The sequence below is a fragment of the Varanus komodoensis genome, unplaced genomic scaffold (assembly GCF_004798865.1).
Source record: "Varanus komodoensis strain SLA01 unplaced genomic scaffold, ASM479886v1 scaffold11, whole genome shotgun sequence".
NCBI classification, from domain to species: Eukaryota; Metazoa; Chordata; class Lepidosauria; order Squamata; family Varanidae; genus Varanus; species Varanus komodoensis.
Window position 1 is genome coordinate 3,972,289 of NW_025335317.1, and position 22,339 is coordinate 3,994,627.

The 22,339-nt window shown below is 44.7% G+C and overlaps 1 protein-coding gene across 11 annotated transcripts in view; it reads right to left on the reverse strand.

The window, feature by feature from the left end:
* Positions 1 to 22,339, reverse strand: part of KCNMA1 (potassium calcium-activated channel subfamily M alpha 1) — a 500,168-nt gene that overhangs the window by 163,247 nt on the left and 314,582 nt on the right. For all 11 annotated transcript variants that reach the window (XM_044420272.1, XM_044420268.1, XM_044420271.1 and 8 more), the window contains exons 10-11: positions 2,276 to 2,386; positions 218 to 323 (exon numbers count right to left, since the gene is read on the reverse strand). In XM_044420272.1, the coding sequence (XP_044276207.1) occupies positions 218 to 323; positions 2,276 to 2,386 (217 nt within the window). The remainder of the gene's footprint in view (positions 1 to 217; positions 324 to 2,275; positions 2,387 to 22,339) is intronic.

The window sequence follows — 22,339 nt, forward strand, 5'->3', positions numbered from 1 at the left end:
AGCTGCCATGGCTTTTCCCAAAGAAAGTATAATTGAGTCAGGATGCTGAAAGCTTCACTCTGGATACTGGCAGCAATCCCTACAGAACCATACTTTCCTGTATTCCCTGTGGAGATAAAATGAGTATTAATATTAGTTTAAATGTGTAGAATGGTAATATTTTTCATTGAATGCAGATTCTGAATGGTGAGGTAGGAAAAAAGAAGAGAGCCATTACCTTTACTCTAGCCAGGTCATGAGGATTGAGAACAGAACCCTGAAAGAATTCCACCTGAGTGAAGTGTCGTTTAAAAAGAGCTTCCAACTCAAGGTTAGGGGAGATACTAATTGAGAAAGAAAGGACAAAACAAGAAGAATGAAGTCATTTTTTGAGCATCAGAGGCAAAGAAACTGTGAGAAACTGCAGACCGGTAGGTAGGTTAAAGCTTCAATATAGGCATTCACGAAGTAGCATTAACGAGACCACAAAACATCCTGGTTTCCTAAGAAAACTGACATGTGTAATGGTATTAAACACCATTCACTTGAATCAGGTCACAGGTAGCACAACTGAACTTCTGAACCTCATGGCTCACTCTTTGTCTGGTTATTTGGTTCTTCCAGCACTTGTCCAGACAAGCACAGGAATTCCAAAGCTTCCTGCATCCAATGCTTGAGGAATTTCCCGGGAGTCCCCAAAGTTTCCTCAAGTCTTTAAAAAAGCAGTCTTGGAGGCTGTTTGCTTAGCATGTTTGAACTGTGATTAGTTTTTGGGATATGAGCCTGCTTAGCAGAGTCTTATGCTGGGAACACATTGCTGGTGGGAGCAAAATCGCATTTTACATTCAGACCTTCAAAACAGCTTCCCAAAGCAAAGAGTATTTGATTTAAAATGCACCGAAGCATTACTGCCTGGGAAAATTCATATTCTGAATTAGGTAATAGGCAGCTTCAGTGACGTCACTGATTTCAGCCATGTTTATATGTACAAGCAGGATTTTAGCATTTCTCCTGCAAATGTAGAATATATCAACATTTTCATGGTCATCTCCTTGATAAAGGCCTGGGTATTTGATTCTGGCCTGGGTATCTGAAAGTATACAGAATTAGAACTTTTGGTTCCAAGACTTGGTAAATATAGGATGAAGGCTATAAAGAAGATGTGGCTCTGTCATCAGTTTTATTAAATTATTTGGATGGTTTCCCCTTTAATGAGCAGTGGAATGCCTATAATTAATCCCAAACAACCAGAAAAGCTATATAATTTACAATGGTGTTTTCAGACTTCCTGCCCTCTAACAACCCTTTGCACCTGCACAATTTTGCAAGTACCACATGTTGCAAAGGACTCTGGAACATCTTCCAGCAGGTATGCACAGGGGCAGGTTCCAGGGATGCTCTTTCAGCCCCAGCCTGGCCCTGCATGAACAGAGGGCGAAACTGCACCACTGTGGCAGATTTGTGTGGACACATGTTTAAATGGGGTGGTTAGAAGAAAAACCAGCACTTGCTCTTTCTCCAAAAGGGGCCGTTTCTGCTTGCTTTCCATGTAACCTGTTCACTGTGACAAGGAGCTGATGCTCCGGGGCACAGCCAAGAAGCTACCCTGTGGCAGAGCCAACAGGGGAGCCTGGTAGTTGTGGGAAGGCTCACTTCAGGATCCCCTGCTCAGCATGAATGGTCCTCATGCTGCTCAGCCTGCAAGGAAGCCAAAAGGAAAGACTGCAAATCGCAGAGCAGGACACCGGGAGATCTTTGGGAAGTATTGCGATTGGCGCAGCAAAAGCAAAATGCCGCCAACCTGACATGGAAGCTCTGGCGCAAGGCTGCAGAAAGGCAAATGGAAAGAATGCCATGATCCCCAACCTGACCAAAATCTTGTCAGAACATCCATAGCCCACCGATTTAAATCAGGCGCAGTGCCCTTTATGGCTTGAGAGTGCAGCCTCGGTCCCACCATGTCCACCTGCCAGTCTTGGGAGAATTTGCCTTTAAGACTGCAGCCGTGATTCAGAGAAGGACATTCATACATTGTGAGCTCATGGAAATTTGCAGAATTTCCTGTTCAAAGGCACCCCCTCAAATATCACTACTATCTAAATTATCCCCACACCATGAAGTGGTCGACATAGTTGCCTATATTGGGCAGATGACGTTGTACGTGGTATTTCCTCATTGTTTCTATTGCCAAAGTCTCCAGATCCACACATAACACATGCACATGCCTTGGTTCATCTGACTTTGTTTCTCTCTCTTAAAAGGAAGAAAAAGCAGCATGGACGGCTCGTTTACTCACTTATGCAGAAAGACGATTTCTACGTTCACATCATCCCTGTCCTTGTGCAGGAAGTCCTTCAAGAAGTTGGACACACTTTCCAATGTTATGTGACCACAGACAACAATGTGCCTGTGACAGAAAAAAGGGGCACTGTTAAGTATGCTGGAAAACCCACCAGGAAGGAGTACAAGCAAACTCGTGAAGCAGCATTGTTTTCTTGCAGAAGCAAAGCAATTTGCAAAGGAAAGGTACTAATAGGAAGTGCTAATTTGCAGATGCATCTTTCCTGGAAAAGAAAAAGGAGTAATACCAGCACCACAAATTCCTAAGAGACCAAACTACTCCTGCTATTGGACTTAGAAAAGAGCTATTACACAGAAACAGCCAAATGGTTATTCCACCATAAAGAGACTTGGGCCCATGAGTCGTCCTTCATCTCCACCTTTTGCACACCAGCTTCCATCCTGGTCTGCTTAACCTAGATGTCATTGCAGCTGACATTTCAGTGTGTTAACTGTCCTCTTGAATCATGCTTTAAACAAACCAGGATTAAAACATTACAGACAGCTTGTGAAGGGATGAGAAGGAGGTGGAGTACCTGGGCCCGACATTTGTTTCTAGCCTGAGCAACCATAATTTAGCAAGCCAGAGTCACCTGTGTATGAGTCACATGGGCTCATGAAGTGGGGTATGCAGAAGAAGATTTATCAGGATTACTACTCCATTGCCATACAGTCATGTTGCATTCAAAATCAAAGGCCTGTGACTTCCCAACTTCCTTGGAGAGCGTCTGACCTAAAACCAACTGCTTTGTTTACTGAAAGGCTCAGAGCAGGCAGGAGGCTTAAGATGAACACACAAATGTTGCTTCAGTTGCAGACACTTTGATAAAGAGAAATCATTATAATTATTATTCTTGCTGGGACTTGAAAGGGAAGCGATGGTGGAAACAGAAAATTTCATCAAGTGTAGGGACGTTTCACTGAAGTTCATAGAATCATAGGATAGTCGAGTTGGAAGGGGCCATGAAGGCCATCAAGTCCAACCCCCTGCTGTTGCAGGGCACCACGTGACACCATCCCAAGATGGCCAAGGCCAAGATCATCCACACCATGGTATTCCTGACCACTATTTGTTTGGGTGTGAAAGCTGGATAGTGAATGAAAGTGGCAGGGAGAAAATCAATGCATTGGAAACATGTTGCTGGAAGAGAACTGTACAAAGACCCTGGACTGGCAGAAAAATGAACAAGGGGGGCCTGGATCGAATCAAGCCAGAGCTTTCCCTAGCAGCAAAAATGTCAACACTGAGACTGTCGTACTTTGGACACATCATGAGAAGGCACAACTCATGGGAGGAGAGAGCAGTGCGAGGGAAAGTCGAAGGCTGAAGGATCAACTATGAGATGGACTGGCTCCAAGGAAGCCACCACCTTGAGTTAGAAGAGCTGAGCAGGACTGCTGTGGGTGGGACGTTTTGGAGGGCTTTCATTCATAGGGTCACCACAAATGCAGAACAGCGGTGCAGGGATATCACGGACAGGGCATTCTGAAGGGCTTCATGCACCGGGACACCATAAATTGAAGATGCCTGGACAGCACATAGCAACAATTCTCCTTGCAGAAGTTTTGTGAAGGAACCAACCTATTTTCTGATGGGAGGTCTATTTTGGGGCAGAGGACCATGGAGGAGTGGGGAAAGACAACATGAGACAGACAGATTTCCCTGAAGCTTGTCTTTAGCGAGCTCAAAAAGTGAGGGCTTTCATCATATTCTCAAGTTAACAATACTTAAAAGCAGAAAATACGTTGAACCTTGTGTTAAACATACTCTTCCTATTGCTATTTGCCTTTTGTTTCCTGCAAAGTCACACATTATTTTACTATGCAAACTGCAGTATACCTTGTGTGATTTAGGATAATCAGAAGAAATCACAGGATATCCCATGGATATCTGTCTGTCTATCTGCAACATCTTGGCCAGAGAACTGCTCTGACTCCATGCAAGTATGTCCAGGGCAAAATGTTAGCATCACCAAAGCTCACAGTGCACCGGGCCATTGGATGCTGCTGCTATGTTGTCCCTGGCCACCCTGCCCCCCGCACACACACACTTCTCTTCATCCCACTCTCTCGCACACACACACAAACACACCACTCACTCACCCACACCGTTTTCAGGTACTCCATTCTCGTATCACATGGGAACTCAGTGCACTGCCCATGGAGTGAGACGGTGATTTCTCCACCCGCAGAATCATAGAATCGTCAGGTTGGAAGGGGCCAAGAAGGCCATCGGGTCCTGCTGGTGCAGGACACCAATTTACGCCATCCCTCCCGGAGGACTGTCCAGTTTTGCCTTGAATGTCTCCAGTGTGGGAGAGTCCACCACCTCTCCAGGCAATGTGCAGTTTGCTGTCCTTCCAGGCCGCACAGGGACAAAGGGGCTCTCCTATTTTAATGTGCAGTGCTGAAAGGACTGGAGACTCAGCTACAGGATGGCCAGGTCAAGCACTTCCCTCCTTCAGAGCTTCCCAACAAGGCAGGGCAGTATAATTACTCCCGTATAATTACTTCCATGCATTCGTTATTTGGCTGGGGAGCTCAGGCATAGCAGCTTGCCCCAGGCCTTTTACTGAGAGATGGCAGAGGCAAACTATGGGGACTTCTGTGCTTGCAGATCACAGCCTCAGCTCCACAGGTATGCGGATCTCTCAGTATGTCCGATATGCTGCTTCTCTTTATTCAGAAGGACTATTCACCTTGGCACTGATGTTGGGGCCCCTTAGGAGCCCCCTAAGACAGCCCATATTTCACAGTGTACTTAAACCAAATGTATACCACCTTTCCTTTCATGGGATTCCCGGGCATTGTATAACTAAGAAAGACTAATTTATTAAATATAAAATATCATACAACACTACACTTCGTCGTTTTATCGTAAGCCGTCCCGAGATGCTACTGGTAGACAGGTTAGAAAAGCTTTTAATAAATAAGTAAAATTTATCTACCCAATAGTTAGACTCAAATATTTTGACAAAGGGAAGCACTGGGTCCTGCTCTTCGTACACTGGGTGGGAGCAGGATGGCAAAGGGCTTGGGGTTTCCCTTAAAACCACCTAGAAAAGAAACAAATACCCTAAGAAGCGGCCCCAAAGAGTGCAGGGTAACTGGCCGCTCAGCACTGAGCCTGCGTCCCCAGGGGTGCATCTCATTATTTCAATGGACGCGAGTCCTAGCAGCTCCAACTGGGACTGCAGCCTGAACATACCATTTCAAATGAGCAAGCAAAGGATCAGAGTTGACGGCAGGGTACAGGATAGAAAAGTATTTAACGCTCCGTGACACACCCTCCAGTGGCATCGCAGCTCTAATTACATTTACGCAGAAGCAAGTGTCTTTGATTCAACTTGAATTCCTTCCCAAGCAAGTGTCCTGCAGATCACAAGGGGCTGGCGACCCTGTGACATTGGCAAGATTTATTTCCAAGTAAGGGAAGCTTGTGATCTCTGTGGGATGCCAAGAGTTTTGTCGTTCTCACTAGCAAGTGGGCATGTAAACCAACCTTTAAGACAGAAGGAAGGGCCAACTGGGGATTCGGGGTTTCTAACACTGCTGCAGTGGCGATTTTCAAGCTCTGGGCTGTTTGCTTTCCTGCCCAAGGATGTGTAAAACTCAACCTGCAGCTAGTGCAGCAAATAGCCAAACTATAAGAGAAGGGATGAGCAGGGCTGCCTCGGATAAGCCACCGGTGGGCTTTTGTTTGTTGGGTTGCCATACACTGGCCGAATTGCTTAACTGCTCCTTTTTCTTAATCTCCTTCCACAAAGCAAAGTAGACCAGGCAAAACTAGAAAGGGAGGCGTTGTAGCCCAAGGTAGGTCAAGAGGGAATACAACATTTAGCCACTCTGAATGAATGCAAGCCTATGGGGTGAGATTGCATCCTAGGGTACTGAAGGATGTAAGGCTATGGGAGGAGATGGAAATATTTAGCAGACTGTAACCTGAATGTGAGTCGCTCACATGATGAGATTAAAATGACCAACTTAATTCTAGACAGCAACAATCACGACAAACAAGGATTTTGCTCTTTCACAAAGCTGAATCCAGTCCTGGGCACTGCAGCTAAAGTAGTATATTGACCAGCTGGAGTATGTTGTCCACAAGAGTGTGATCAAGGTGGTGAGTGGCCTGAAGAAGGGGTCCTGTGAGGAAAGGGCTGAAAAAGTAGGGTGTGTTTCACCTGAAGAGATAATTAGCAGGTGATACATTCAAATACGGAGAGCCTGGAGGAATGTTGTCCATGGGGTCGTGATGGGTCAGGCACAACTTTGTGACTAAACAAAACAAAACAAAACAAAAATCAAATATGTGAAAGAGTGCCAAGTAGATGATGGAGAAAGTTTATTTTGGATCACTACAAGGTGTAGGACCTGAGCCAGTGGGATCAGATTACAAGATAAAGGGTTTGGCGTTAATATTAGACATGCCTTTCCTGCCATTCTTTTTATTTATTTTATTATTTATTAAAAGCTTTTGTATACCGTCCTATCATACAAGATCTCAGGACGGCTTACAATATTTAAAAAGACAATTAAAATGACAATTTCGATAAATAATAAAACAGAACAAAACAATAAATCACAAAACAAACAGAGCGACTAAACTTAAAAGCTATTAAATTTTAAAATACTGCTTAAATAAAAAGGTTTTGGCCTGGCACCGAAAAGAGTATAAACGTGGCGCCAGGTGTACCTCTCTGGAAAGTACATTCCAGAGTCTGGGCGCCACGGACTCACTTTCCCTGCTCACTTGCCATTCCTGTTACGCTCTGGTGAACCGTGGGGTGAAAAGAGTCAATTGCTCACTGGTGTGTCAGTGCAGGGCACGCACAACCTATTGCAAAGCTGTTTGCTGCATCCTGTCCCCTGCTGTGGAAAACACAGCAACCCCCAGGTCCTTCCCGGGTCTCTCAGCAGGTGGGAATTCACCTTAACTCCTGGCAGAGCAGCACAAGAGAATAGCTCCCGAAGGTGTTCGGTTCATGATGGGGAAAGCTTCTGCCCAGGAAACGGTCATCCGTATTCCCCCACGGTGGCAGAAACAGAAGGAAGAAGTTCACTGTGTTTAGCCAATGGTACATAGCTGCTTAGTATTCTGATTTCGGAGAGGGTCACCGCGCCTACCCCTTTCCATTCTTTAGCTGGCATCCGAGATGAGAGCAGGTGGTGGATAATAACCAAAGCACTTTCAAAGGTAACATTTAGACCATCCAGGTCACTCCTATTTTGTAATTGTTTTGAGCAAGTTCCAATAAAAGCGTGTGGGGGAATCATTGGCTGGAAGCAACAAGAGACAGAGAGCAAGCAATCACCATCTATGTAATTCACCACTGAGGACATTATGAGTGTCTGCCCTTGTTTTATAATTCAATACTTGACTAAGAATGTGAAAAATAATCGTAGGGGTCTTGTTGGTAGAAAGATAATGATGCAGAACAACGGATAAATCAATAACAAGCAGAAAGACATTATTAAAATCACCATCCAATGTGGTTATATTTGCAGTGGTATCATTACTGACTATGAAATTGCACTATTATATAAATACTGAGCGTCTTCTATAATGCTGCTTTCTTCAATGGGCCAGAAAGAGCTTGTTAAGTATGTAGATTTTTTCCTCCTTTTGGCAGGTGCTGGTGGTGATAACAATTCACTCTACATGCTTACAATCCAAGGTTTTCATTGCGGACTTTCAGAACATGTGTGATCTGATACAGAGGTTTTGCTAAAGGGTACAGAGGAAAAGAAGGAAGGTCTTAAGACCCTGAAGTAAAGCCAGAAGATATCAATGTGGCAGAAACTTGGCCAAAAGGGGAGGCTGAACTGCAGGAAGAAGGGGAGAAATAAGCCATATGCCAGATGGCAAAGGGAGATGTCTACTGGAGTGGCATAGGAAAAGCTGAGTGACTCTGCAGAGCAGTGGACATCCTGTGGAAAAGGAAGGTGCTGTCCAGCCATCCCATTTTGCAGTCGATTCTCCTTTCCTTCTGGGGGAAATCCTTTACTCTCCAGGGACTTCCACTATCAATGACAGGTGAGTTTGTCCCTCCCCAGATGGTTATGAATAGGTGCACCAGTGGGTACCTCCCAATATGATTGTATCTAGCTCAGGTTTTCCACACAGCCCCTGAAAGAACATCATTAAGGTTGCTACTGTGTTGGCTCTCTTAAATAAATAAATACATCCATAAATAAAGAAGTACTGCAGCAGGTGAGAGGATATTTGTGTCAAGAACATTTTCAGCATTCAGAATATCACAATTATTCCGCCAGACCATATAACCAGACCAACTGAGTAGAACCTATCTCGAGAAAATTCCAAAATGGATAATGAAACAGCATCACACAATCACAATACCAAAAGGTATACCTGGAAGCATACTGACACAGGGTATTACCTTAAACCAGGGCAGACCCTAGTGGGTCAAACTATCTAACACAGTTCTCTCCAGCAGCACCACAAGAGATCTTCCCCACAGTCTGCCACCTGAGCCTTTCACCTGGCTACACCAGGGATTGAGCCTACAGCCCTTCTGCCCCTGCCCCCCTGCCCCAGGAACCTGCCCCTTCCCCCACTGTCCAATGTTTGGCTTTAGGTAAATGAGAATACCTAGAAGGATCATCCAACACAAGCTGAAAACCAGTATCAAGAAGAATTGACATGGAAACAAAAGGTAGAGAGGGGCCTTAAATATATGTGGAACTCATCACTTGCCTTAATACATCCAAGCTCTGTGTACACACACACACAGAGGGGTGGGGGGCAAGAAGCTGAAGTGGGTTCCAACCACTGTTGGAACAAGTTGTTAGCCTTGAAACCATCCCAATTCCTCTGGCCTTGTCCCAACTGCTTCCTGGATTCTCAACGATTTCATGCAACAGGTTCCACAGTGTAGAAACCCCATCTTTTCTGTGACAAGCCCCCTCTCCTTGCAGGAGGACAGACAAGTCCATCATGGGCACCTAGCATCCCTGAGGATGGGGTCTGTTGGGCTTTTCATCCATCTATTTTGGAGCTTGGTGCTAACAGGAGGGCTAACAGGACCGTGGGAAGCATGATCAAAGACCCAAGAGCCAGAGACAACCAGAAGAGCAGCTGATGTGCCTTGAGGCCCTCCTGAAACTCAGACAACACCGCAGTTCAGCACGGAAAGTGGAGAGAGCTAGTGAGCTACTCGCCTATGTCTGAACTTGATGCCCTGCTGCTGTTCACTGCAATGAAGAAGGTGTCCCAAGGCAGTTCTTAGCTGATGGCACTAGAGAGCCAATGGAAAGAGATGTGACTCTGAACCTTTATGCTGAGTTCAATACATGACCCTGTTAATACTTCATTACCAAAAGAGGACAACTGCTCTATCCTCCAAACATTGAGAAAGAGAGGCCTGCTCTCAGCTGGCAGAAAAAAACTCGTGATACATCAACTCTTGATACTCAGCATACATCATCCAATACTCCCTCCTTCTCTCAGCCTTATTCCAGCATGATTCTCTGGCAGGGCACAACCACACCACTAAACAACATCCACACAAGATTAGCTCAGTGCAATACTGGTGGAAACCCAACCTGGCCAGTTGACTATAATCCCCACGCCTCCTCCGACATGGGCATGTTGTGAGCGGAGCTGGCTGGAGCCAGGGGTCAGACTAGATGGCCCAGGAGGACCCTTCTGACTCACTCTGTTTCTATGTTTCGATGTTCCTCCCACATGGTCACACAACAACATAAAAAGGGAGAAGGGCAGTTTCTGCCGTACAGGACAAGCCGCATGACATTCCTTTAACTGGGCTTCTGAGCTTGTGGCCAAACCTACCCCTGCCTGTGCCACCGCCAGGCAGAGCAGGCTTTCGCAATGGGCTATTCTGTTGCAGAAAGGAAATGCAGAGATTTCTGCCATTGGTGCAGCAGGCGAATGGGGCTCTCCACATGCCACATGGCAGAACTTAGAAGGCAAACCTTGCTGCTAAGCAGAAACTTGTCTGCTGGCATTCTCCAGCAGGCCTCCCGTTGCCCGTGCAAGCCTTCTACCTTCTCATCTGTAATCATCCAGACCTGCTGTGGATGGCTCACGAGCATCCCTTCCTTGGCTCGTTCTACTTCTCCCACAACCCACCGCCATCTGCCTGCATCAGGCGCCCCAGTCCAAACCCAGTTGCCCTGCAAGCTCTCTCAAGTGCTTCAGTTCAGTGCTCAGTGTTTAATCAGTCAGTCGGAGACCATGCCGTAATCAAGCCGATGCTGACCCCTTAAGGATTTCCTTCACAAAGCAGGTAACTATTATTTAGCTAGAATATTTCTATCCTGCCTCCTAGTCATACGGATCCACAGAAGAAAATCAGAAAAAAGTACAGGGACAGCCATTCTAGCAATAAGAAAATTAAAGCAAATAAAATGGCAGAATAAAATAAAAGCAACAGGGGTGCCACATTCGAATCCCATTCACGTGAAGTGCAACAATGGTTTGGATCATTTCTGAAGGTCACTGGTGGGGGTGGGGAGGGGGCTTGGGAAATGGGAATGGCGCTCTGAGCAGCTCCTCCAGAGATGCAGTGGCGGGGCAGACCCCTAACACAGCCTTGTCCAAATTGCATATATTGGCACATGCCTGTTCCTCGCCAATTTCAGGTATTTGTTCATGACTTCTGTGGTGGCATACAGAGCAGATGGAAAAGTGAGACACAGGTAACATTTCTCCCCAGATCACCTCTCCCACTATTTTCATGTAAATTCTGAATAGCAGGAGAGCTGTGCAGCATGGAAAACCGCAGGACCCTCTGAACAACTGCCAAGAGGCCAAACTGCACAAAGATACCAATGGCACGAAGTCAGCGAAACTTGCTGAGCGCCCCAGGAACCAAAACACACTGCAGGAGGGACTGAAATGGGTCCAGGGAGGGGGCGGTGATGCTCTATGCAAAATGCCTTGCAAACAAGATTCCAGAGGCGACGATGTTATGCTATTCTATTGTTCTAAACTTCAAAAGCCCCCCTACTACAAGGAACGTGCTAGCTAGAGCTGATAGGGGTTGCCGATTATGTCCCTTGGTCACTTGAGGAATGGAGAGGCGAGGCTGATGGAAGAGGAGTACAGGGGTGCTTTTGGGTACCGGTTGCTCTGGGAAGCAAGGAGGGGCTGGGATGAGGGCTGCCCAAGATGTGGCCCAGTGTCCTGGCCACCGAAGCCAGACAAATGAAGACAGCAACTGCATTAGCCACGGGGAAGAATTTTGTTTCTGCTTGCTTTCGGTCCTAGTGCACTGGCCAGAGTTCTGCATTCTTGGGGGCATCCTTTTCTTTTCCAGGAACTCCAGGTGGCCTACATAGCTCTTCCTCACCTCTCAATCTTATCCTCACAACAACAGCCCTGCAAGGTAGGCTGGGCTGAGAGTCTATGACAGGCTCCAAGTCATCCAGCAAGCGCCATGGCTGAGTGGGGACTCGAACCCAGAGCTCCTGCGTCCCGGTCCAGCACGCTTAAGCACTAAACGTTGACAGCTTGGGACTCTACACCAGTAATATTTAAAGTGCTGGTGATGACCTATAAAGCCCAAAAGGGCTCCTGTCTGGGATGCCTGAAGGAGTGCCTCCTTCCCTATGTGCCCTCCCGACCCTTGAGACCTGAGACGGAGGTCCTTCTCCTGAAGCCCTACTTGAAGGGGATCAGGAGGGTGGCTACCCAGAGGAGGGCCTTCTCTGTGGTGGCGCCGACTCTGGAACACACTCCTCAGAGTGGTTCGCCTGGTGCCGATGTTATATTCTTTTCGGCGCCAGGCAACCCCCTTTTTATTTTCCTGTTATTTTAATCTTTAATTGGTTTTAACTCAGGTTTTCGTATCTCAGTTGTCAGATATACTGTCGTGTTTGTTTTATTCTACTCGTTTTTTGTAAGCTGTCCCAAGATGCTTGCAGTGTACGGGCTTGAAAAGCTTTTAATAAAGTAGCTAGACAGACAGACAGACATCTGGTGTATCACTGTGTTCTGCACAAGCTTGCAAACATTGAAATGGGAGTTTCTAAAGTTACATACATAACTGGAGTAGGGGTCATTCTGTCTTTGCTCCTGACATGCAGAGGACTTGCCTAGAGACACTCATCCAGATGTTCTTATCAAGGCAGTCAGGCGCAAACTAGTTTTTAGATTCATGCAGGCTTTTCTCAGCGTGCTTCCTAAATTACTCTTCATTTCTGACTCATCTGTCTTTATTGCGCTGGTTTTATTGATTGAATTTTATTGTTCGATTTGTTTTCCTATTTCCCCTGTTCTACTTTATATTTTTATCCAAGTTTTAGTACAATATTATTTTTATGACTGACATAAGTAAAGAAGTGATGATGCAACAGAGGATTTTGAAACATCTGAACATCAGGATGGAGAAAGGAAGAAAACCTGTACCCAATGAAGAATTTCTCATCCGAATAGGGATAGTGTGTAGGATCTCCATTTTTTTTTTCTTAAGCTTAAGTTGCTCGATAGAATTGTAGGACAAAATCAGCTGGTTTTAGATTGTCAGCTTGGATTGAAAATAATTACTTTCCTCCTGTTAGGATAAGTGAAATTTATGCTACAGATAAGATCCAAACCAGACTGTTTGCATGGCTAAAGAATGTTACTAGGGACACCATTCTAGAATCCCTGGAAAGCCCACATTGTTTGAATCATCAGGTCTGGATTTACAGATTCCCCTGTCTTCTGCCAAATGCTTTATGTTTAAGCATTTCTTACTTCAGCTTCTTAAAATGAAAAAAGGGAAAAGAAAAAAGGGTATGGAAGCCAACAGAAAATCAGATGCTGGAAAAGTTTGCCACACCTGGGCCCTTCATCTATTGTCAGGGGACCATAAGAGCAACCCTTACCAGGTCCAGGAATTCTTCTCAGTTTGGATTACCTAAAAATTGCCAGCGTCAGTTTTCCTTGGGATAACATTTCCCCAAAGGACCCGGATGCTGGCAAAAAGGAGGGTAACCCCCTCCCCGCCCCGGTGCAGTTGGAACAATGCCCTGCAGTCCTGGCTATTAATTGCAATTTATTGGGAAGCGGGAGGCGTTTGAGGGACTGAGATGGCAGCTGGAAAGCCGCAACAAGCAGCACTCTGGCGTGGGAGTTTCTTCCCAGGCTTTTGGGGTCTGGGTAGTTTCAGGGCCAATGGGACCTGCGTGGACTAGCCATCCATAACAAGAATGCTTGATGTTAATAGCGGTACAGTAGAATTATATATTTCTATGGGAGCCTGTTTAAACATAATATTAGGGTATGAAATGCCATTTTCCAGGTCCAGTGAAGAATTTGTTTCCAAACAAGGAAAACCCTTTAAGCGTTTTGAGTGTATATCCCATTTCTTTAATAAAAGATTTCAGGGTTTCCTAAGCTTCAGTTTTTTAATCCATATAAAGTCTTGCTGTAACACAGGGACCCCCAGGGTTACCTTTATTAAATTTTAATATCATAAATTATTTAGGGTTGGTTTTGTTTGTAACTTATTTGTTATGAGCCAGTTTGATTACAGTTAGAGTAGAAAGTTCAGATACTAATTACTTTCATTAATAATAATAACCAACAGATATAACATTTAAATCTACTGTTTTGCAGTGGATTTAACTACTCAAAGTAGGATAAATGAATCAAGCAGTTCTAAGCATGGCTACTCAGAAGTAAGCCTTCCTGCGTAAAATGAACTTATTCCCAGGAATGTGTATATATGATTACAGCCTAATTATACTCATTAAATAATCAGTAGCATGTAATCATCAAGGCAAAGTCACTGTTTCCTACAGGACTTTAACACGACAGCTCCCTAGCTCTCCATAACACTGAGCTTGCTTAATTCTCAACAGTCTTGCTGCAATTCTTTACGAATCTCATACAGTCGTCTTACTTTGGTCTCGTCTGTTGTTGTTACATACGACCGTTCCCAAGTGCTCTTTTACTTTCCAAGCTTGTTCTACATTTGCATTTTGTCTTCTACAACTGCATTCGAAGAACCGATCGGTTGTGCAGGGCTTCACTCTCCCTCCCACATGGGCCCCAAGCGGCCCATGAGATCTCTCGGATTCCTCTATGGCCATTCCACCTACTGGCCCATGGCAACTGCATCCTTACAGGTTAAGCAGTTAAGGACAGCTTCCTGGTGTAGCTTTAGGTGAGCTTTATTGCTTGGGAGACTCTCTGAACTGCTTCCTTCTTGGCCCTCTTTTGAACCATTTCTTATGTCCCAGGAGCATGGTCACCGCTGCTTCTACATCCGGCCTGCACAGGTGGTTCCATAAAGCCAAACTCCATCTACTAGCCACAGCTGCTTTTAGCACTGAAGGCTACAACCGCTCTCTTTTTAACACCTGAACACCTTTCCCAAGCTTCTGAAAACTGAAGTTTCTTTGTTTTGCTCTGAAACAGCACACACTGGCTGTTACACCAAGGATTTGCCTTTGGGATAGGTAAGAGCCTTCATGAGTTCATTCATTCAACTACTGCCTTTTCCCCCACGGAACAGACTCGCTGACTTGGCAGCATGTTTGATTCTCCTCCTCCCCCGCATCTCCCTCCAAAAAAATCAGCAGGTGACTCTGCCGGGCCCCTTTTTTTGGGAGTGAGCGAACTTCCCGCTCACACGCAATGGAGAGGGGGCAGAATGACTTGTGCACCAAATGCTGGGACAATGCAAGGCCCGGCGGAGACGCGGTGGGCTCCGTCATTGCTCTGGGCTCACAGGAGCCTCTACACAGACTGATTCCTTCCTTCCTTCCTGGAGCTTGCGGTCCATACTACTGACACTGCTTGCTAGTGTAACCACCAGCGGTGCCTGGTTTGGGGATTCCTGGTCTGGGCAGGGATTCCTGTGAGCCAAATGCATGGGGGATTCCCTCCCCTCTCTCCGACAGAATGATCTTTGCCCCAAACAATTACCAGATCAGTTCTACCCCCAACAAGACGTGTGCCAAGGCTGAGGGTGCCCCGAGGGGAGCGCAGGGAAGACAGTGAGCCCCGTCCAAACTACAAGCCAAATTAAAACAATGGCAACCTCGCCGCAATCCTTGAGGTGGAGGTGGGACCTCTCCTTTCTGCCCATTCAAAGGCAAACAATACAAAATGCAAAGCTCTCTTGGCTGTTTATTTTCAAAGAAAATTACATCCATTCTATTGGAACAAATAGAAAGAACCTCTTAAAAAGTCACCCTTGCCATCACAGTAAATCACAGAGCATAGTCTGCAAATTCTGTTCAACATCCGTGGACTACATTGTGTTCATTTTGTCAAGCAAGTAAATGAAATGTGACATATATTGATCTAGATGTCTCTGTATAACTATAATATTTATATCAAATACATATGTCTGCGTCTCTTTTTTCCTGTCTTCCCGCGTCGCTTTCTAATCATGCAGCCTCCCACCATCTCTGCCCCCCTCCCACCTCCCCGAATTCCCCTCCTCTGTCTCTCTGCACTCTAGTAGCTGGCATGAAGGAAGAAAACTCAGGGTATAATGTGGTCAAGGGAAAATCCAGAGCCACACATACATCATTATCATACAAAGCATGTGTGGAACAACATCCCTAATAACTTTTTCCCGTCAAAACTATAATGGGCCACTTTAATGTAAATAAGACCTGTCCGTGATTCATCAGGTAAACCACGAGTGTTAACCATCTGGGGTTTGCATACACCGGAGGGCGGGAGGTACACTCAGGAACTGTTTCAAGAACGATCTTGCAAGCAACTTTAATGTGGCACTTCTGTCTCAAATTATCCTTCTGGCCCTGTACGTTCATATGCTTCTAAAAGTTCTCATGCTACCCTTTGTTAGAAACCTGAGGCAGTTTCCAAGGGTCAGTTGCTAGAAGTATTTTAAACTGCATGTTTCAGATTTTAGCTCAACTATTTCCCTATCTGGTATTGCAAAGGTTGCAAAAATGTAACTCTTTTTTTTTTGGCAAAGGTTGCAACTGCAAGATTTTTGCAAGATGGCATGCATTCATATGCAAGATAGCAAAGGCATTAATAGGGGGAATTGTGAAGAAGGCGTTTTCTGGTTTAAAACTCAGCTCTGCCATATCTCTCTAGGAAAGCCTTAGACAAGTCTTCTCTTTCGCAGCCTCAGCCCCTCATACTTTACAGGTTATGCTTTAAAGATGACTGAGACTAGTTCACAAGACCTATGCTGGTGTTGAGTCACTATGCTGAATTTTTTCCTTTAAAAATAGTATGGAAATTGGCTCAAATCACAATATTTGCACAAACTGGAAGTTAAAATCTACATAGTCCTGGGGCGATTTCTGCAAATCACAGTAGAAATATGTAGTTTCTGGCTTCTAATTTCACCAAATTATGGACAGGCATTCAAATACATGATTTCCACTAACTTGCTTAGCATTTAAAATGCACAAAACAAAGCCAATCTTAGAAACAAAAGTTGGCAGGCCCCTCCCCCCAACTTGGTCTGCTTTGGATCATTGGACCATTGCAGATACTCACCAAGCACAAATGACCCCGACTTTCCACCCTCAGGACTTCCCAAAGTGAAGTGACTTAAATATTCCAAACATCTAGAAGGCTATAGAATATATTAGTATCAGTAAAAAGTTGCTTAAAGGCTGATACTTCATTGTTGTGAATGCACATGAATTGTTTCTGTTTGTGATCGAATGCCCCAGGTCTAAACAGAAACATGAATAAATGGCAGAAACTGATAGTGACATGAAAATGCGGTCATGTGATGCAACCAACCAGGGGGTCACACTAGATGACCGGGGAGGCCCCTTTTGACTCGCTACATTCCTATGTTTCTAAGCCATGAGGTGCCCTGCTCCATCAGGGAGAACCATGGATCTGAGGGAGAAGCTCAGATTCCAGCTAGAATGGAATGACTTCCAGAATGACTGATCCTGTGTCCGTCCTGAATATAGCATGCCAGCAATGTCCACTGAGGTCTAAGGATGACCTCAGGCTGTGCCAGAGCCCACTTTGCTAGCCCAGAAGCTTCGGGTTGGACAAAGACCAATATCATGATTCATCTCAATTGGACAACCACATGTTGAGGATTACATGAGTGGTGCTGGCTGGAGCCAGGGGGTCAGAATAGATGGCCTGGGAGACCCCTTCTGACTTGCTTTTTTCCCTATATTTCTATCTCTACACTTGGAAGCTTCAGGGCACAAGCAAAGAGAGTTGCCATGATCTGTAGACACTTCAAGACTGTGCTACATTTCTCTGGACACCAGCTCTGGGGGACTGTGGAACGCATTCCAGATGCAAAATTCCACTCAAGAATTTGGGTCAAGTGGGAAAAAGTCATGTGTGAATGATATCCCTTTTGTACAATCTAAGGCCTACTAAAGCAATCACGATCCACCGGCCAAATGCTTAAGTCATCAAGGGTTCCACCATTCAGCTCTCCAGTAAGACAAAACCAGAACAGGCGGGAAAGGATGCTGACGAGCACCTGTTGGTCCAGACTACACTCCCTAAGGGCTACAGAGCCTTTGGGAGGAATCAGAGGTTGTGCAAACTTGATAGAGCTGACAGGAAAAAAGAATCTGCATGAAGAGCAGTGAAGAGCAGCCAGTGTCTTTGTTTAAACTGCACTGAGCATGACACACGAAATGCTGTCACGGGGGGAGTCTGGACATTGCAGGCAGCTAGACCCCTTTACTCTGTCCCCAAGAGTGTGGGGGAGCCACCAAGATGTGGAGGGTTACTTCAAGCAAGGAGAATTCCCATTATCTCAAGCAGTGTGGGAAACAGCTGCCAGGATTCATAGAACCAGCTTCAATGAAGGGGGGCAGAACAAGAAGTACGGCAGTACCTGCTACTGTGCAATGAAATCCAAAGCATTGAGAACTTCCTTTAGTCTAATTGCAGGCTGCGTTCTTTTCTTCCTAAATGTCTCCAGAAGTTTTGCCAGAGCAGGAAGGCACAGATTCACTGTGAAATTGTGCTCTAGGAAATTCATGCCAAGAAGACATTCCTTCTTTATCTCAGTGTTATCAAAGTTCTGAGTTTCTTCAAAATTCTTCTGATATTTTGCCTGAGAAAAGGTCTCCAAATTCACTCCAAGTTTCCCCATGGGCAAAATGATGCTAGTGATTTGGTGCCAGTAGCTTTTGCACTAACCAGCCAGGGATGACACCAAGGACACCCCCAAAATATTTTGCAGTTCCTCAATTGTTCCTACACCTTTCAGTAAGAACACCCTATATAGCTATCTTAAATCCTTTGCCATTGCTTTGCTTCCCGGAGCTAGACTTTCTAAAGTTGCCCCCGCAGCCAAAGTTATACTGATAAATCTTAGCAATGATGTTCAAACTTTGTCCGGAATAAATACTCTTGCGCTCACACAATCTCTGCTGTAAGCTTGCTTGCCTTTATATAACAGGATAGAAGAGTGTGAACAAACAGAACTCAGATTCTTAGTCATTCAAACTCAGGCTGAAACCCAAAAGGAACATGCTAAGAGCTGAAAACATGCAGCTAGGAGGGAAGTATAGCCAGCAAATTTGCAAAACGCCAGAGAAGGAAATCACACTTCTAACAATTCAGTTCCAACCAGACTTTTGCCTACTGCTCTAATCCTTTAAAATCTCAGAAGTTCTTGTGCTTCTAGGAGCAACAGTTAAGACACCCTGCTATTATTAGGCAATCAACACTTTTGCTCATTCTCTCATTTTACAGTGTTTCCCCCAATAAAATCGCCTTAAATAATAACGTTAAACTTTAAACAAATTAATGCTATTTTAGCATAGTTTACTTGGTGCTCTGAGGGCCAATTTACAATATAGATCTGAAGTTATAATTAAGCTTAACAGGTAGATTATTACATCATTTATTGATTAATTACTTGGGGTCAATTGTAATCAATTGGATGAAGAACTACGGACATGCTTTTAAAATGGCATTTTGGTTCTGATCAGCTATTTAATAAGGGAACAAAAAATACATATTACATGTTGCCTTTCCTTTTAGCAACAAGAAAGACCTTTAAAGTTATTTAAATCTTTTAATTTATTTAAATCTTTTAAGTAATTTAAGTCTTATTTATTTACACATTCTTATTTACATATTCTTCAATATCTCAAAAAGAGACCTGTGCTGAGGTTTCAGTAATGCACAAAGTTAATAAATGATCTCACCTGTGAGATCTGGGGGTGAGTCCCAGCTTGCCATGGAGGCCACTGGGTGACTTTGGCCCAGTCTCTCCCTTTCAGCCCAACCTACCTCAGAGGGCTGTTGTAAGGATAAAACAGAGCTAAGTAAGCTGTCTTGGATTCCTTACAAAAGGGGAACAGACAGGCTATAAATGCAATGTAATAAATGCGATGATGACGATGTTGTAATTGTATGTTAGGCATTGGCACAGCTTGTGTCCATACTGGTTTGTGAGGATCAGGATCCAAGCTAGATAAATTCTGTTCAACCATGAATTGCAACAAAGGTCTCCCTATCCGAACAAGCATCTAGTGAATGTCGTGCCAGTGAATGACGACTCTTGTGCCTACATACATGGCCCAATGGACTAGCTATTCATTTCAAAGACAGGCTTCATTTTGTTTTGAACAAAGTGACCGGGCTTAGCACTTCCATGGTTGCCCGATACAAAGGGCGACTGCTACAGATGCTCCTGAAACAGCCTGCATTTCATATCGATGGGCAGACCTTTCAACTTTGCTGAGAATCTTCCTCCCTTAGATGCGTAGTTTTCCACACACGCTTCAAAATACAAGGCAGAGCCTCCTTATCTTCGCAATGAGCAGCCCAGCTCCAGGTGCATTTCATAAAAAAACAATTGCGGGGGGGAAACGGCCTCTAACGGTGTGAGAAAACAGTGTACGTGTGCGGATTCATGTCTTAGTATGTTTCTCTGTGTGTCACCTAGCTGAGCATGTGTGTCGGATCCTGCACATGACAGGTGAAGCCAACGCACCAGGCCCAGGATATTTGCTCTGCATCTCGGACGGAAGACCTGATATTTCTGTGTTGAGGTGGGACAGAGGAGAAAGAAAGACTAAGCAAGGGAGGGAGAACTTCACTTTGGCAAGAATTGTAATTATAAAAGAAAGCAGAGTGGAAGACCACAGTTTGGTATTTTGATGAAGTTTCCTACAGGCTGGGCAGAGACACATGAATGATCAGAGAGAGATAAACAGCATAGAATAAAAAGGCGGCCGGGGGGGGGGGGGATTCCTTTCTAACATACCGTATAGGAGCGCTGCCTTCACCTTATCCTCTTGGCAGCAACATAGAAATTCTCTTAATTAAAATCACAGACGGGGGCATTTTAGATAAAACCATGGAATGGAGGGAAGCACCACCTTCGCTAACCTTTCGTTTGAAAGGCTCAGGGAGGAAAATGGGCCACAGTGAAGCAGGAAACAACAGTGGTTGTCACTCCAAGGGGCTTTAATTGCACTATCAAGAATTACAAGCTGGGGGAGAAGAGGCACAAGAGCACAGTTTAAAAATGTCTCCCATACTTGTATCCTACCTTTTTTTTCTAGGAGATCAGGACAGAATTCTCTTAGTTCACATGCACAACTACTGAGCTGTTGGGACTACCAGATCCATTTATCTACCTGTGACGACCCTGCGACCTACACAGCTAAAAAAAGATCTGTTTTCCATCATTTAAAAAGAGCATTCTATGCCACAAGGTTCCTCTTTCCTCTATGTATACAAAGTATGTCAGGATGTAAATTGTTTTCAAGACCTGTGGGGTGGGGGGAGTGGCTACAAGGGACAAAACTGCTGCATCTTTCATATGGTCACTGATTTTTAATCTCTCTGCATGCAGTGCAGTCCCAAAGACTGTGTTTCCTCGAACCCGAGTTCTGTCTCTAAAGTTGCACTTCAGTGCTCTTGTGAGCACATTCAGAGAAGCTTTGCCCCTTTGCATGCCACCGATCTAACCATTTTTTGCTTTTTGGAGCTGCACAGAGTCACTCCACCGAACACTTGGGGGTGTTAGCTGTGTGAACAAGCCCCTGGGCATGTATCTGTTCCTTGGGAAGACTCCCTGCCTCATGTATCCTTCTCAGGCCTTTGAGAACCACTGACACAGCTTCACGCTGTGTGCATTGTTTCGATGAAGAAAGATCTGCTACAGCATGTGACAGAACTTCCTCTGCAGTTCCCAAAGGTCCAACTGACCATTTCTCTGCAACTTCTCTTCACCTTCTACTAACAGGTGAAAGTTTTGATAGGTCAAAGACTTCCCTTGTATTGGGACCATGGCTAAGCTGTTATTTGCTTAGTTTTGGTTATGCTGCTGCTAAGCCTCGGTTTTGTCAGTAGTAAATTCAGTTTTTATATTGATCCTATTTATTGTCTGTTGCTTTGAGTGCACTTTTACAGAAAAGCAACTAATCATAACAGTAGCGGCTGAATTAAATAATATTTCCATAGCACTTCTCCCTAAGCACACCAAGACTTTTCCATTTTTTTTTAATCTTTGGAGCATTGCCAACACCCCTGTAAAGTAGGCCAGATTTACTGCCTTCCTATGAGGCTGAGAAAGTGGTTAATTGCAGGCCTTGGAGCTCACGACTCATAAGACTTTCAGTTCACAGTTCATCCTCATAATCACTACAATAGATCGGTATCTCCAAGTGGAATTTCACTTGGAGTTGAGGCCCTCAAGACAAATTATCAGGAAATCCCCATCCCTCTTCTACCAAGTCTGTGTATTAGAGGCTGTGATTACATAACCTTTTTGGGCATTCTGCCTCCACACAGTTCACCAACGAGGGAAAAGAGAAGAAAAATCAAGCCACTTCAGATTTCGAAATGGAATCATGATGCCTAATCAATCCAGGGTGTCCTGTCAGCTTGAATTATCTGTTTGTCTGTCTGTTTACTCAGTCTGTCTCTCCACGGTTTTTATTTAATGTCTGGCAAATGCAGCTATCAAGTCCCTTTCTGGAAGGAATCTCTAACAGATTGCTGTTCATGATATGTTGATGATTTAGTAACTTATGGCTTATAAATTAAAGAAATCTGAAGAAATCACCAGGATGCAGAACAGATCACAAGAGAAGGAAG